Genomic DNA, 17,206 nt, shown 5'->3' on the forward strand with positions numbered 1-17,206 from the left:
CCTAGCAAAACTTTAGTGACATAATATCTTAACAATGCCCTAGCTACCACCAGAACACCCTAGAAACCACATAGCAACTAATTAGAATGCCCTAGCAACAACTTAGTGACATAATATCTTAACAGTGCCCTAGCTACCACCCAGAACACCCTGGAAACCGCCTAGCAACTAATTAGAATGCCCCAGCAACAACTTAGTGACATAATATCTTAACAATGTCCTAGCTGCCACCCAGAACACCCTGGCAATCAACCAGAATGCCTTAGCAATTACCCAAACATCCTATCAGTGATTTTGCACAGACAAGCAGTTCATATCTAGTTGTTATTGTTACTGTATGTTGCAACTACATATCTAGAGGTTGCTATTCTCTCCTTGGACTATTGCCACTTTAATTCAATGTGTGTCTCTACTCTAAGACCCCTTTCTTGATGACACATTAGCACAGTCCCATCCTCCTCTCCACATGATCCAGCTTTATATTCACCAGCCTGTGATCAGCACAGTTACACTCTGATAGTTCATTAATGCTAACATGTTTGGGCACACGGCTGCGGGACGCAATTGGATCTCTTAGGTGTGACAGGATGAGATCATATCCATATCGGATCATATGGACTGAGCTCAGATTGCGCTATAAAGCCTTTGCATGTGTCAAATCAGCGGGCTATTTTTAGCTACTCTATGTGGTTGGGAGTCTGGTGGGATTTGTAGATAGTGGCTCTCTCCTGCTCTAGGCTGAAAGACTGCAGGCAGGATGAGTAAAGACAGGACTAAACGGATTGATCCTATCTTCCCCACCCCCACTCCATCTCTTCCTACAACATACTCCCCTGTTCCTTTCAGTCTGGAACGATTGATTAATCCCTTCGATTAAAGACCCCCGCGGAGCTCCATTATCTGTAGCAGGTACGATTTCAGCACTTCATGAGAATTTCGTAGATTGCACCAATTAAGCAACACACCCTAGAGATTTATCGCACGTTCTCTTGGGTACACCATGCAGCCAATACAATGTAATTTATTCTAAGTGAATGTGTAATATAAGGTTAGCAAGGCTCCCCCTCCTGATGCAGCAAGGCAGACAACTGGACCTGATTGAGTCAGTCATATAGATTGAGACAGACTCCCCTTGAGAAACACAGTGGCCGCCCCATATATACTAAATTCAATAGATACTGTACAATTTCCAGCACAACTTTAGTGTAGTTCATTCTTCAAACCACAAAGCTAGAAAAAAGGCAGGCTACAGATGGTTGAAGACATGATTAAATTAGTGTGATGTTGGCATGTAAAGGGATTCTACTTGAATGATGTTTTTGTTATTATCTTTGATGACTGTATAACTACAGTGCTTTCAAATGGCCCATTTTTCAAAAGCTTTGCTCCCTTTCAATGTTATAACTAGCTGTATCAATCTTAAATTTGTAGCTTTTAAAAATTGGAAGGCCAATGCCAAGGGAACGTGGAGATAAATAAAGACAGACAGAAGAAAGAGAATGTAAACATGAACTTCAATAGGTTTCTGTGTGAACAGAGCCACCTAATGGCTGAATGTATATGTACATCCTGTACACATTCAGTGACCAAACCGAGCCACAGTACCAATACTTCAGGAAAATCAGCCTATTGATGGCTTATTAATAGTTGTGTTAGAAAAAAAAAATCTCAAATAATACATAATTACATAAGGCAAGCAATATTTAAATATTAAAATGTATATTTTAGTTCATTTAGTTCATTATAAAGGCCAATGTGTAAATACTGGTCTGTGCATATCATTCACCAAGCAAAGACACAATGAAATGCACATAAAAAGAAGTCACTTAAAGGGATAGTTTACCCAAAAATTAAAGTTATGTCAGTATTTACTCACCTTCATGTTTTCCAAATCTGTAGGGCATTTTCTGTGGAACACAAAAGAAGATATAAAAAATATGGCAAGGAAAATTATCAGAATGTCTTAGCCTCTACCCAATCATGCTTTTAGTGATTTTCCACAGGCACATTAGTACATTTTTAATATATGTTGTTGTGTTGATATTTCTCAGGAAAAATGACCAAAACTAGCCCTCTTCTTTTTATTTGAACTTCACTTGGATTGGATTTCATGGAAAAAAAAACCGTATGCTCACATAGACATATGATTGACATAAACAGACTTCATCCACAAACACTCCAGTTTATTATACAGTGGGTACGGAAAGTATTCAGACCCCCTTAAATTTTTTACTCTTTGTTATATTGCAGCCATTTGCTAAAATCATTTAAGTTCATTTTTTTTTCTCATTAATGTACACACAGCACCCCATATTGACAGAAAAACACAGAATTGTTGACATTTTTGCAGATTTATTAAAAAAAGAAAAACTGAAATATCACATGGTCCTAAGTATTCAGACCCTTTGCTCAGTATTTAGTAGAAGCACCCTTTTGATCTAATACAGCCTTGAGTCTTTTTGGGAAAGATGCAACAAGTTTTTCACACCTGGATTTGGGGATCCTCTGCCATTCCTCCTTGCAGATCCTCTCCAGTTCTGTCAGGTTGGATGGTAAACGTTGGTGGACAGCCATTTTTAGGTCTCTCCAGAGATGCTCAATTGGGTTTAAGTCAGGGCTCTGGCTGGGCCATTCAAGAACAGTCACGGAGTTGTTGTGAAGCCACTCCTTTGTTATTTTAGCTGTGTGCTTAGGGTCATTGTCTTGTTGGAAGGTAAACCTTCGGCCCAGTCTGAGGTCCTGAGCACTCTGGAGAAGGTTTTCGTCCAGGATATCCCTGTACTTGGCCACATTCATCTTTCCCTCGATTGCAACCAGTCGTCCTGTCCCTGCAGCTGAAAAACACCCCCACAGCATGATGCTGCCACCACCATGCTTCACTGTTGGGACTGTATTGGACAGGTGATGAGCAGTGCCTGGTTTTCTCCACACATACCGCTTAGAATTAAGGCCAGAAAGTTCTATCTTGGTCTCATCAGACCAGAGAATCTTATTTCTCACCATCTTGGAGTCCTCCATGCGGGCTTTCATGTGTCTTGCACTGAGGAGAGGCTTCCGTCGGGCCACTCTGCCATAAAGCCCCGACTGGTGGAGGGCTGCAGTGATGGTTGACTTTCTACAACTTTCTCCCATCTCCCGACTGCATCTCTGGAGCTCAGCCACAGTGATCTTTGGGTTCTTCTTTACCTCTCTCACCAAGGCTCTTCTCCCCCGATAGCTCAGTTTGGCCGGACGGCCAGCTCTAGGAAGGGTTCTGGTCGTCCTAAACGTCTTCCATTTAAGGATTATGGAGGCCACTGTGCTCTTAGGAACCTTAAGTGCAGCAGAATTTTTTTTGTAACCTTGGCCAGATCTGTGCCTTGCCACAATTCTGTCTCTGAGCTCTTCAGGCAGTTCCTTTGACCTCATGATTCTCATTTGCTCTGACATGCACTGTGAGCTGTAAGGTCTTATATAGACAGGTGTGTGGCTTTCCTAATCAAGTACAATCAGTGTAATCAAACACAGCTGGACTCAAATGAAGGTGTAGAACCATCTCAAGGATGATCAGAAGAAAAGGACAGCACCTGAGTTAAATATATGAGTGTCACAGCAAAGGGTCTGAATACTTAGGACCATATGATATTTCAGTTTTTCTTTTTTAATAAATCTGCAAAAATGTCAACAATTCTGTGTTTTTCTGTCAATATGGTGTGCTGTGTGTACATTAATGAGGAAAAAAAAAGAACTTAAATGATTTTAGCAAATGGCTGCAATATAACAAAGAGTGAAAAATTTAAGGGGGTCTGAATACTTTCCGTACCCACTGTAATTCATCTCATTCCTATGTTCATTCATTTTTGGAAACATGTGACTGTCCTTGGAAATGGGGGTAAAAAAAAAAAACACAAAAACACACCTCTCCAGACATCAAGGCCAAATGTAAGGATTTGATGAAGTCCCCGTGCAGACGTGTATTTTTGTTGTTGTAGACTATTGTTCAGAAGTGAAGTCTGTGGCTCCCAGAGCTGCCGCTTTCAGTCTATCAGAACTGACGGAAGTGTTACATACTTCCTTCAATTCTTTCCTCCTGGGACCAACACAAAGTGCTCCGTCAGAGAACAACACCACACTGCAAGAAAGATACATGAAAAGACCTATGAGAGAACAGGGGTAAGGTGATTTTTCCTATTCAGTCTTTTTCCTCTTTCACTCACTGTCTCTAAAATCTTAAAAAACTCGCTTTGTGCACTGTTTTTCAATATTTGAGTTTCACCTTTTTGATGCTTTGAACTTTCAAGTCCATCCAGAGGATATTGCACGTTGATTAATCATTTCACGAGCTCACCCTTACATATGATCGGATATAGTAAAAGCATGCAAATTTGGCATGCTGTCCGAGGGGAGGGCTCCAAGCTCGGAATCTGGCATGAACCCAGAGTACTCTCCCCATCCCTGGTTGGGATAGGAAATAGTTAAGAGTGAGGAGTTGGGGTGGTGGAGGGATACTGGAACACTGTTGTGGAATAGAGGTAGGTTGGCGATATATATATATATATATACCTCCTCTCGTGCTAATTAGGTTGATTATTATTCGAATGTGCTTCTCCCAAACTTTGTTAATAAAACATAATTTATATTTAAGTTTATTTTGCTGTTTATTTTTTTTGTTTATTTTGGTGTTGAGTAAAAAACAAATACAAAAAAAAAAAAAAAAAAAGTTTAAGGCTGTTTAAATCACTACAGCCCATCACGCCACTTTCAAAGGTTCATGAGAGATGTTTGTGAGAGTATGTGCAACTCAAGGTCTCTAACACTAGATGGCAGCCTAGTTCAGCAATCCTGACGACATATTCAGTGTATGGGTGAAAAACATGATCATTCTGCCTATACGATCTCCATAAATAGTTTACCAAAAAATATACCATTAAAAAAAAAAAAAAAAAACACATTAGCCAGAAAATTGTATATACATATATATATATATATATATATATATATATATATATATATATTATATATATATATATATATACACACACACACACACACACACATATATACATACACACAAAATAATTTATTTTAATCTCTCATCTCCATAACCTTTTAGTGACTTAGTTACAGCATTTTATTATTTTCCTTCTATAGGTCAAATGTCTAAAAATCAATTATAATTCTAGTTTTATATAGTTACAGTTTTATATATATATATATTTTTTTTATGTAAAAAGTGATGTAAAAGTCATCATGACCTAGAAGACAAATTAATAAAACAAACATAAATTCAGCATACTTAAGTACAGGTATATTGACAAGCATTTTACGTTTTAAAATAACTGTTTTCTATTTTTATCTATTTTAAAATGTAATTTATAGTGGTTAACGCAAAGCTGAATTACTCCATGATCCTTCAGAAATCATTCTAATACGCTGATCTTCTTCTTAAGAAGCATTTCTTATTATTATCAATGTTGATAACATTAATGTGCTTTCTGGAAACCGTGACACTTTTTTCAGGATTCTTTGATGAATAAAAACTTCAAAAGAATAGCATTTATTTGAAATAGACTGTCTTTTTTGGTCACTTTTGATCAATTTCACAAGTTCTTATACTGTATGAAAGTATTAATTTGGTTATTACACTGTAATTATACATTTAAGTACTGAGTAATAATAATTAACTACATGAACTTACTATAGGGTTGGGTTGAGGGAGGAAAAAAAAAAAAAAATCTTACTGACCCCAAATTTGAATGGTGTTTTTCTTTGATATACCTTTAAGTATCATGTCAATATTATAATATTTGAATATGGCAATCATTCAGTACCATGGTGTTATATATCAGAGAATCATAGTCTTACCATCTAATACCATGGAATCTTGGCTATCAGTGGGTCTATGTTCACATACAGACATTAGTTGACTAATTTTAAGCATGAGAGAGCAAGTGAGTCTATTGTGCCTGTCACTCTTGTTGCACCAGCAGTTATCTGAAACATTTTGAGCACACAGGCTTACACTCAGAGTTAGCACGTCTCTCTCACTAATAGTGCTCCTCACAAACCGGCTTAACCAATAGAACATCTGCAGAAAAGTTTAAACTGCCACCAACAGACACAATCGCCTGCTGGGAATGGGATTATCGGCCAGGTAATCCAGAAGAAACAAAGACACCTGAGGGTAGGCACGATTTATGTTTGTCAAACACAATTTGGTTCAATTCATGATATCAATGCTTTTTCTAGGATAAGTTGTTAGTTAGACTTTCTTTTAACATCTATAAATGGATTTGCTTTAGTGGGTGGCAGTTTGTTTGAGGGGCAATAACGGTTAGCCGGTAACAGAAAAGGAAAAAAGAGAGAGAGACAGAGAGAGAGAGAGAGAGAAATAATGCACTTGAGTAAACATCCACAGAAATTGAACTTCTAGCCTCGAGACACTGAAGCGTTATCCTTTTCATTTTTAAGTCGTGTCTTGTTTGTTGATCATGCTTTATCGAGGTTTTTGAAAACAGCTGTGATTGCTTGACTATTACAGCAGACCCTTTGAGCAATCCATGTCTTCACTTTATTTAATAAAATTACCACCAAAAAATCCAAACATACTAGTTTATCATATAAAACAGATGACTCTTTGCTGTTACATTGATGTATTTGTGTGTAGTTGATCGTTTATCATCCAGCTGTAGCAGCAGGGTATGTGAATTCCTACCCTGACCTCGTGACCTGTATTTGGTGAAGGCCCACTGACTGACCTTCAGCAAGAGCCTGTAGCCTCTCTGGTGCCGCTGTTTTCAGCTACCATATCAGATCCCAAGCCAGCAGGCAGCAAAGCCACGTCCCATTAGCACGTCGCACACATGGGAGACAGAGACGCACAATGAGGGTTGTGTCAGGGCTAAGTCATGCTTTCTAACTGGCTGGGAATCAATGTAACTTTAAAGACAACAGATGCACCATGGGAGCAGATTTGGATGACCCTGGCAAAGTTAAGGGATTACTGAATAATACCAATATACGATTGTAGTTATATGTACTGATGAAATAGTCAGACAGATAGATAGATAGATAGATAGATAGATAGATAGATAGATAGATAGATAGATAGATAGATAGGCAGATAGAATGGCAGATAGAACAATGGATAGAATAGAAAAAAGACCAATTTGAACAATAGATAGAATAGAAAAAAATGACAGAATGATAGACAGAAAATTAGAACAGACAGAACATTAGAACAAAAGACAGACTGACAGAACAGTAAAACAACAGACAACATCAGAACAGACAAAACATTAGATTGACAGACCGAACATTAGAATGACAGACAGAACATTAGAACAGACAAAACATTAGAACGAAAGATAGACAGAACATTAGAACAGAGAGAGCATTAGAATGACAAACAGAGAGACATAAAATTAGAACATCAGACAGACAGAAAATTAGAGCGACAGACAGAACATTAGAACAGACAAAACATTAGAACGAAAAACAGACAGAACATGAGAATAACAGACAAACAGACAGACAGAAAATTAGAGTGACAGACAGAACATTAGAATGACAGATAGAACATTAGAACAGAAAGAACATTAGAACGAAAGACAGAACATTAGAATGATAGACAGAAAATTAGAATGTCAGACAGAACATTAGAACGAAAGACAGACAGACAGACAGACAGACAAAAAAATAGAATGACAGACAGAATATTAGAACAGACAGAACATTACAAAAGACAGAACATTAGAACAGACAGAACATTAGAATGGCAGACAGAACATTAGAACAGACAAAACATTAGAACGAAAGACAGACAGAACATGAGAACAACATACAGACAGACAGAAAATCAGAACGTCAGACAGACAGAAAATCAGAACGTCAGACAGACAGAAAATTAGAACGACAGATAGAACATTAGAACAGACAGAACATTAGAATGACAGACAGAACATTAGAGCGACGGACAAAACATTAGAATGGTAGACAGAACATTAGAGCGACAGACAGAACATTAGAATGGTAGACAGAACATTAGAGCGACAGACAGAACATTAGAGCGACAGACAGAACATTAGAGCGACAGACAGAACATTAGAGCGACAGACAGAACATTAGAATGACAGACAGAACATTAAAACAAAAGACATACCGACAGACAGACAGATAGATAACAAAACAATGGCTAGAGCAACAGACAGACAGAACAAAGAAAAAAAAAACATTGTGCACTTGTATAGTTTGATATTAAAATGTCCCTCATTCCATCATGGAACAGGCTCACAGTGTGCTGCATCTTCAAGTGGTGCAAACCCCCAATATTGTGACCTTACCGTCCTCATCATAATAAAAAGTCATGCTGTGATCAGCTAAGCAAATTTAAATAAGCAGAGCCTTTTATTACAGCCAATGCTTTGTCTGGATGGGCATGGGCAGCTTTGAAGTGCCAGCTGATGCCAAACATCTCTCCTCACACAAAACGGCAGCTCATTCCCACACTTTGCTGCTTTATGTGGTTTGCGAAACATTTGGGGATAAAGTCCATCTGTAAACATCTGAACAAGGTTAAACAAGAACAAATAACCCTCGACTTGTTGACTCAAAGTTATTTTCTACAGTCACAGCAATGTCAAGGATCTTTGACAAATGACATTGTTTGACCATGCAACATGGGGCTTTCAACATCACAAGCTCAACTGAAATTGTTTTGCTTGAAGCTGGCACTGTTATTGAGTTTTAAGCCGTGTAATTTTCCATACCCCAGTGCATTTGCGAGCTCAAACGGAGACCCATTGATCAACAGAATGCTATAATTATTTTGACCTTGGGCCAAAATGTTGGAACATAAAAAGCTAAGTGTGTACTCAGTCAGAAATTTCCACCTGACTCAGCCAGGATTTGTCAGTAGAGGTCCTCCAGGCATTGACACGCTTCTCTTTGCAGTATGTATATAGCTAGTTATGGAAGTTTCCAGATTCTGACAGCACCAGAAAGCCCAGCATGACACCTAACATACTATGACTTCCCAGAAATGCTCTGGGTTCTTATGAGACAACAAGTGCACAGGCTCATTTATGCATCTTAGGTTACATGATCTGCGGGGGACGGGCATTTCTGCCCCCCTAGAGAAACACCCTACAACCTGCACAAAGCAGATGAGCATTCTTCACAACATATGCACTTCTCGCCTGCCGTTGTTTGTCCAGATATGAGGAGAATTTTTTTTAATAACACACAGATGGCTACAGGGTTACCTTCACCCGATGCGATGAAGTGACCTTTACTGGGGTTGAAATGTTTTTGAATGAAGAGTGACTGCTAAAATAAACAGGGTCGTTACATAACTTGATTCAGTCCGCTTGGCTGATGTGAAACACAATGGTTTGGTGATGTTATGAATTGTTTTTTGTTCATACGTGTGGCTGCAACAATGATTCAGAAGGGGTTATGAACCTTTTGTGTGTTTGACATGTCAGCTGTAAGCTCATAGATATGTTTACACAAGGATTTTACACTTTGGCATCTCTCTTATGGCTGTTATGCAGACATATTGAACAGTACATTGAAACAGAGTAACAAACATATTGTGTTGATGTTAGCATGGTCCATGAATGTAAAATATACCTGGCAATAAAGGGATGCTTTTTGTGTGTCATTTTCAGTAAGTAAATATTTCTATATCAGTCTGTTCTTTATCGTATTGCTTTGGAAGATTTGGAATACTGCGCCCAAGTCACATGGATGGCTTTTATGGTGGTTTTGTGTCCTTTCTGGACAGTAACAGCCCCAAAAAGAGCAGCTCAGTCATTCTTCAAAACATCTTCTTTTGTTTTCTACAGAAGAACTAACATCATTCAAGTTTGGAACAAAGTGAGGGATATGACAGAATTTTAAATTTTAGGGTGAACTCTCTCTTTTTCTGTTTTACACTGTCAGTTAATGGCTGATCAAAAGGATTGGTCTCACTAAACCAGCTTTTACATTATAAAAACTCTCTAAAGTCCAAATAGGGCCAGAGGACAAACAGGACATCCACTACAGCAGAGAAAAGTTATAGCCTCATTTTAAGATAACATTGGGATTTTGGCAGCTACATGTACAAAAGTTCTGTACACACAATGTTTCTGTAACTGTAAAGACTTTGAAACTGCTGGTGACAGTTAAATGTGATGATTTCTATTTTAGACTTTAGCTTGATTGTTCAGAAAAAGAACAACTAATGGAGGGAATGTGTTTTTTGACTGTAGGCGAACTCTGATTACATTAATCAGCATGTTCTGACACGTATCGAATCAGACAATCAAATCTCTGAAATCTGTTAAGTGAAAGGTGTACTTATTATTAAAAATCCATATTACTTTTAGATAAAAAAGTTTTATGTTACATGGTGCAGGCCGCTTCATAGATGCTGACAAGTATAGATCAAATGACCAAATTTCTGACCAGAATTCTTGACCAAATGACCAAAAATTTGGGTTGCCAATTTAACATTTTCATTTAGTATTAATTAGCCTATAAATAGAGATGCACTGATCAGTCGGCCAGGGATCGAGCGGCCTGTTTTGTTGCCAGCAGCACAGGCAATAACGTCAGCCGCGCGTTCTCGCTCTCTTCTCTCCGATGGCAAAGTCACACCCGCCTCTCACTCGTTTCATTCGCTCCAGTTAAATAGGGCTTGCATTGCGCGCACACTGATCTATAAAAGTGTTGCGCACATAAGCCGCCTCTGAGTTTCAAGCAGCTTGTGAGTCGCAAGTAGGGTTGCAAAGGGGCGGAAAGTTTCCGGTAAATTTCCGGAAACTTTCCACGGGAACTTAACCTGGGGAACTTTGGAAATATTCCAATTTGGAAACTTAACAGGAATTTACGGGAATTTATGAGAATTTATGGGAATTAATTGTAAATTTTGGGAAATTTATATAAATGTATAATATTTATATATTTATATATGTGTCATATACAGACATAAATATAAACATTTTGTTTGGTCATAACATGAAATTTCTTTTTCGCATTCAATTAATTCTAGTAAATATGTAAAATAAATATTTTTATTGCAGCAATTGTTATGTATTATTTATTTCAGAGTCACATGATCCTTCAGCAATCATTCTAATATGCTGATTTGATACTCAGTTATTATCAATGTTGAAAACAGTTGTGTTGCTTAATATTTTTTTTTGGAACTTGTGATACTTTTTTCAGAATTCATTGATGAATAAAAGGTTAAAAAGAACAGCATTTATTCAAAATAGAAATCTTTTCTAACAATATCACTTTTTTTATCAATTTCACACATCCTTGCTGAATAAAAGTATTATTTTTTACTACATCCAAAATAATCGATATCAAATCGAAATCGAATCGAATTGTGAAAATTGTGTCAATACCCAGCCCTTGTCGTTATGGTTACTAGTAAGAGAATACAGGCTTGACTCTCGCTGCACGTTCATACAGACAGTGTTCCAGATGCTACTGTAAGTTGCTGTGTGAACGGGAAATTTCGAGACTTACACCTGTAAGTAAATGCGACTGTCAATCCCAAAAACTCACAGTGTGAACGTACCCAAAGAAAGTCACTCTGCTCTTGACTGAATAACTTTTGTAACTATTAGTAAGCATTAATTTGTATTTAAGTGAAGACTATGAAAACTATTCAATGTTATTTGATTACTTTAATTTCTGTTGTATTTCTTAACTGAATATACTGTATACCCACCTGAAAAACTTAAATAAATTAAATAAATGTTTATTTCATATCTCTCTTTGTTATATTGCATTTATTTGTGTTGTTGTTTGAAACTCTGCAACTGCAAAAAATATAATGCATAAAATAATACATTTAGATCAATGCTTTCTGGACTATACAAAAATTCTCTAATATTTTTGTTAACGCTCAAAAGTTTGGGGCCAGTAAGACATAACAAATATATATTAATATTTGTTTTAAAATGCCTCAAAAATGACACATTTGAAGACAATATTGTGGCAGATGATATATATATATATATATATATATATATATATATATATATATATATAAGAAATCATTATTCAGCAAGGATGCATTACTTTTATTGTCAACTTTTGATCAATTCAATGCTTTACTCATCTGCCACAATATTGTCTTCAAATGTGTCATTTTTGAGGCATTTTAAAACAAATATTTATATGCAATTAATTATGATTAAATTAATTACTTAATCAGTATCAATTAATTCACAGTCCTAGTAAAAATGTTTGCATATATGTTACAACCACATCTGAGTGTAACACTGTAATCAAGTGCAAAACAGATGTCCTATCTGTTCCTGGTTTTGTTCAAATTTAGCAGCATGACTTGTTTCCTGTGCTCGTGTCGAGAGCCCTGCTCTGTGATTTATCCCTGTTGTTTAGGTGTCATTACCCTGCGGCTGTGGCTGTCTCACTGGGCCTGACTGAGTGTGATTAACAGTCTGCTGACTGGATCTCTGACCAGTGGCAGAGCAGGAGGAAAACAGCAAGTTTTACATTCACCAATTGATGGCTGCTGTCGAGAGCACTCCGCTTTCTCACTCGAAACGGTATTGACAAACGGACGGGCTGCGCTCTCCCTGAGAGTGGCATGTCAATCTCTCACGGCCAGTCAGTCTGCTTTGTTAAATAATCTACTGGCACTTGCCCGGCCTCATGTCATGGCTGATGCTGAATGCGACGGTTGCCATACCTGGCGGGGAAGCCTTTGTGATTTCAGGTATTTCTAAACGCAGCACAACAGCTTGAAATACAGACGAAGGATTTATAGTCTTAATGTGGAAAAAGGAAATTAGCTTTGCTGCCCACTCTCTCAATGCTGAGCAAATATTTGCAACCTGACCTGAAGCTGATGTCTTTGGTGGTAGGTAGAGTGTGGTGTAATCATCTATGATGAATTTTATTTGCTAAGCAAGCAGGGAGAACAGAATAAACACAGAATGTACAACATGGGCACTTGATGTACGATTCTGTGTGAAGACCATTGATTCATCTATTAACACACTTGGTGTGAGAGATGATGTGAGAACTTTGTGCATTTAAGAACTTGGAAAAAAATTAGATAGTATTTCTTGACCTGATAGCATAATTACTCATAGGAAAGAGCTTTGGTGTTTCTACAAAAAATGACAAAGCCTTTTTAAGAAATGGCAAAGATTTAAAATCTATAGCAAGACTGAGCAATCATATAGACTCTCTGATCTTTGCAAAATTCTTTTGGTTGGTAAGTTTTTTTTGTTTGTTTTTTTGTTTCTATTTTTATTTCTGATGGCAAAGCTGAATTTTCAGCAGCCATTACTCCAGTCTTCATAGCATTTTCAGAGCATTTATTTGAAAAAAGAGCACTTTTTTATATTTTGAAACATTGTTTATGATCACTTTTGATCTATTTAATGCATCCTTTCTGAAAAAAAAGTATTCATTTCTTTAAAAAAAAAAAGAAAAGAAAAAAAAAATCCTGCTGACCCCAAACATTTGAAAGTGTCAGGTTAATGTTCAGTATGTTTGTGTTTTAGGGTATGTTTACATGACAACGATGTACTAAAAATGGAAAAGTTTTTCCTTTTTTTTTTTTTCCTTCGCATTCAGACGACAGTTTTGTCAAAACGATCCCCATTCACACAGATCCGCGAAAACGACTAAAAACGCTGTGTTATGCATGCCAGGACAGTAGATGACAATGTCACTTTGTGAGGAAACACTATAGACTGAACACGTAATACTTATTACCGTTTTCACAAATTTGCATTTTTGTAGTTTACACTGAGACGATAACGTTATCTTTTCAAAAACTTTGTTAAACGTATAAAAAGTTTCTGTTTTTAGTTGAAAATGGAGTGGTGTAAATGCCCCTTAGATTTGCTTTTCCCTGTCTGTTTACCTGTCTGTGTTCCCTTGTTAGTTCCCTAGGTTACTGATTAAGGTATGCACCTGTTTCAGTTTCTGTTGATTAGCTTCCCTTGTGTATTTAAAGTTCTGAGTTTGGTTCTGTTCTTTGTCCGGTATTGTCTTGTATTGTTTATATAGAAGTTGTTACGCTATCACTCCCTGGATTGTGTTGTTTATTTGGATTAAAATACTGCTGCTAATCCCTTCTTCTGTTCATCATTGCCTTGAATGTGACAGAACGATAGTGTTTGTTAAAATATAAAATAACCAAGTAACAATCTAATTATAGAATAATAGGAGAGTGCGGGGCACAAACTAACGCGGGGTTAGTTGTAACACTTGTGGTTTAAATACTTCCACACACGCTAGCATGAAGAAACTTAACGTATTTACTAGTTGCCATATTGACAATATATAGAGATAAAATTGCGCCAAAATTCAAAAATCTTTGGAAGATATCACTGAACATTTAACAATAGAAAAAGTAAATTTCTTAAGCTAATTTTTCATCTATATTTTTTGTTTTTATTTAAAATTAGACAAATCTGACATTATTTTAATCTCCAATCTGTTGTTTAGCAGTTTGGGTAGTTCTTTAATGCTTTACTAACTATCAGAAGAAACTAACTAGGTTTAAATTCCAGTTGTGCAGATAGGGTTCATTGTAACACTGCGTTACAATGTGTCCCGCTATTAGAACTATACTATTCTATACAGTTATGATATAACTGTCATAATTAACTTTTATGAATTTTCTGTTGATAAACTATGGAAAAAAAGGTGAATAAAGACTGAGAGGAAGAATCTGAACATCCAGAAAAAATTATTTCAAGAAATGTTCAGCATTTGTACTGTCTTGTCTATTTATCTCGTTTTCTGCGAGAGCTGTGAGTGGAGGCCCTGACAGCAACATAGTGTCGGCCCAGATCTGGCCCACATCTGGTCCATGTGTAATCCACATGTACCAGATGTGGTACACTATGTTGCTGTCTGGGGGGAGGAGAGTGTTTTTGTTCAGCTCTGTGTTTTTCTGAATGTCTGGATATGTTTCTTCATCTGTTTGGGTGTATTGTTTTGACCAGTGCTGTATAGCTGTGTTTTGCAGAGTGGCATTGTCAAACTACAAAATTATTTAAATTTGAATTTATAAAAAAATGCTATTATTTTTTATGATAAAAATAATTAGTCTTTTATTGACAAAATATTTTAGTTTGTCATGTATTTTTTTTTTTTAATTAAGTCAAATAACATTTTTTGCTGTCATGTGGTCGTGTTACAACATGCCCCACATTTCACTTCCCTTCTTTCGGGGTAAATAAAGAAAAAAGTATACACTGTATTAATGAAACAAAGCCACATATTTGTAGCAGACGTGTGAAATTAATGTGGAACAAAAGAAATTCCCTGAACCCTAAGTAGATTTACACAATCTGAGAAAGTCCAAAAGCGTTAGGTTGTGTCCCACTCTCCCCTATCATTTGATTTAAAAAGTGAATGTAAAAAAATAAAATTAAAATCTTAAGCGTTAATAACTTAGAAAAATGTCAATAATTAGGATTCAGTAATTCATTAAATTAAAAACGTACAGTATGAACAATAGATAATCATTTAAAAAAAAAAAAAAAAAGAAATATCCAATATTGACCGATAAATCTCTAAAATTGCTTGATAGTTCATCTACAATCGAGTTTTGGCCAACAATAGAAATTGTAGCATATTTAATTCTGGGCCCATCTTGGTAAAATTACTTAAGTATCTGTAAATATCTTTAAGGACCTCCTTAATAAAAGGCACATTCAAATAATTACACTTATCACAGTGTTCATCTAAATTCTGCTCTTCTTGAATCAAGATCCTAAAATAGCATCCAGCTGGTGTCACACTTGAAATACCACGTTCCTAAAGTGAGTAAGGCAGTTACTTGGATGTGTTTACTGGGGTAATAAATGTTATCATCTAGACACCATCTTTTCAACACGCAGCTCTACAAATGACCCGTTTGCCCTGTCGTGACACACAATAACAATGAAGCCAAGTGAAGACACAGTTTCTATTTTGTTCTTTCAACCTCAACCACACTTCTCAACCAATATTTACAACCCAACAGATAGTTCAGCAGAAGTCGCTCGTCAAACACGCCCACCGGCACCGGATTCCAGACCCCCTCCTTCTTCGCACTCATACTTTTAAAGCTAATCGTGGCGGCGATGGCTGTAAATTTCACACTGTAAAATGTGAAGCATGTCTCTGTATTGCTGTTTTGATGTCAGACTCCAGCTGCCATGGAGCCTTGAAAGAGACTCTGACCTTCCAACACCAAAGTCTTCAGGATACACACCCCGTTCACACACAAGGCAGGAATATCCTGTTGCTCAGACTTAAAATTTCAATGCTAACACACCTAATACTGAAAAGTGCATTGAACTGACATTTGTTCCCTATCAATGGAGAAATATGGAACTGTGTGAGCCTTACATTCATCATGTACTGTTGGCCATTTAATTAAAGTGGCACCTCCTATCTAGACTGTGCATTGCATTTTCATTCATTAAACTGACCATTTTCACAGACTGTGACGAAGCATTTCCATAGTTATTAATCTAGCAATCCTTATATTTTAACTTTTAAAAAAAAATGTAATCAACACTTTTGTATAACAAATTTGGCATCTTTCTCTCCTTTCTTACAATATAATCAATCTCTCGATATTTATTTACTCTTTTGTAAAGCCATAGAAATGCTTTATTAATTGTGGTCAATAAATGTTATAATTAATTTAATGTTAAATGTTTTTAATACATTTAAAATATTAAAAAATTACAATATATTAATTTTAATTGTATAAAATTCAGCACATTTCTGGCAAACCCAATATTCCCAGTCTTTTAGTGAAACAATGATTTAATTTTTTTGTTAGCTTAATGAAGAAAACTTAAAAAAAAAAAAGTAATTTATATCAGCGAGAGTCAAACTACCTTTGTTAAAAGTTATTGGGCCAGAAGAGGTGGGCCAGAACACAGTTCAGTTGGGCTTGAGTATGGTACGCATATAGTGTGAGCACTAACCATGGCAGAGCACGGAACAGCTACTACTTTTGTGTGCGCTACTGTCATTATGACAGCAAACATCTTCTGTTACTACTTGGATAGTACATAGTACACTTTTTAATGAATTTAATTAAATCGAGTATATTTGGGTTTATAATGGGTGTGGTTCTTACCTTATTGATGAACAGGAATTATAGTTTGCGAGTAAAGCTGCAAATTCCCCCATCAACGTCAGCTGCCTTTTGTAATAATCTTCTGATACATGCAGC

The 17,206-nt window shown here is 36.6% G+C and overlaps 1 protein-coding gene across 8 annotated transcripts in view; it reads left to right on the forward strand.

Moving 5' to 3' along the window:
• Positions 1-3,904: 3,904 nt before the first annotated feature.
• si:ch211-247n2.1 (calcium-activated potassium channel subunit beta-2) overlaps positions 3,905-17,206 on the forward strand; it is a 31,646-nt gene continuing 18,344 nt past the window's right edge. For 2 of the 8 annotated variants that reach the window (XM_051911648.1, XM_051911649.1), the window contains exon 1: positions 3,905-4,152. In XM_051911648.1, the coding sequence (XP_051767608.1) occupies positions 4,127-4,152 (26 nt within the window). In that variant the 5' untranslated portion in view covers positions 3,905-4,126. Of the gene's footprint in view, positions 4,153-5,232; positions 6,164-12,397; positions 12,722-17,206 lie in introns of those variants that run through there. The other 6 variants (XM_051911645.1, XM_051911651.1, XM_051911652.1 and 3 more) reach the window with 5 other exon arrangements.

The sequence above is a fragment of the Ctenopharyngodon idella genome, chromosome 11, assembly GCF_019924925.1.
Source record: "Ctenopharyngodon idella isolate HZGC_01 chromosome 11, HZGC01, whole genome shotgun sequence".
Lineage (NCBI taxonomy): Eukaryota > Metazoa > Chordata > Actinopteri > Cypriniformes > Xenocyprididae > Ctenopharyngodon > Ctenopharyngodon idella.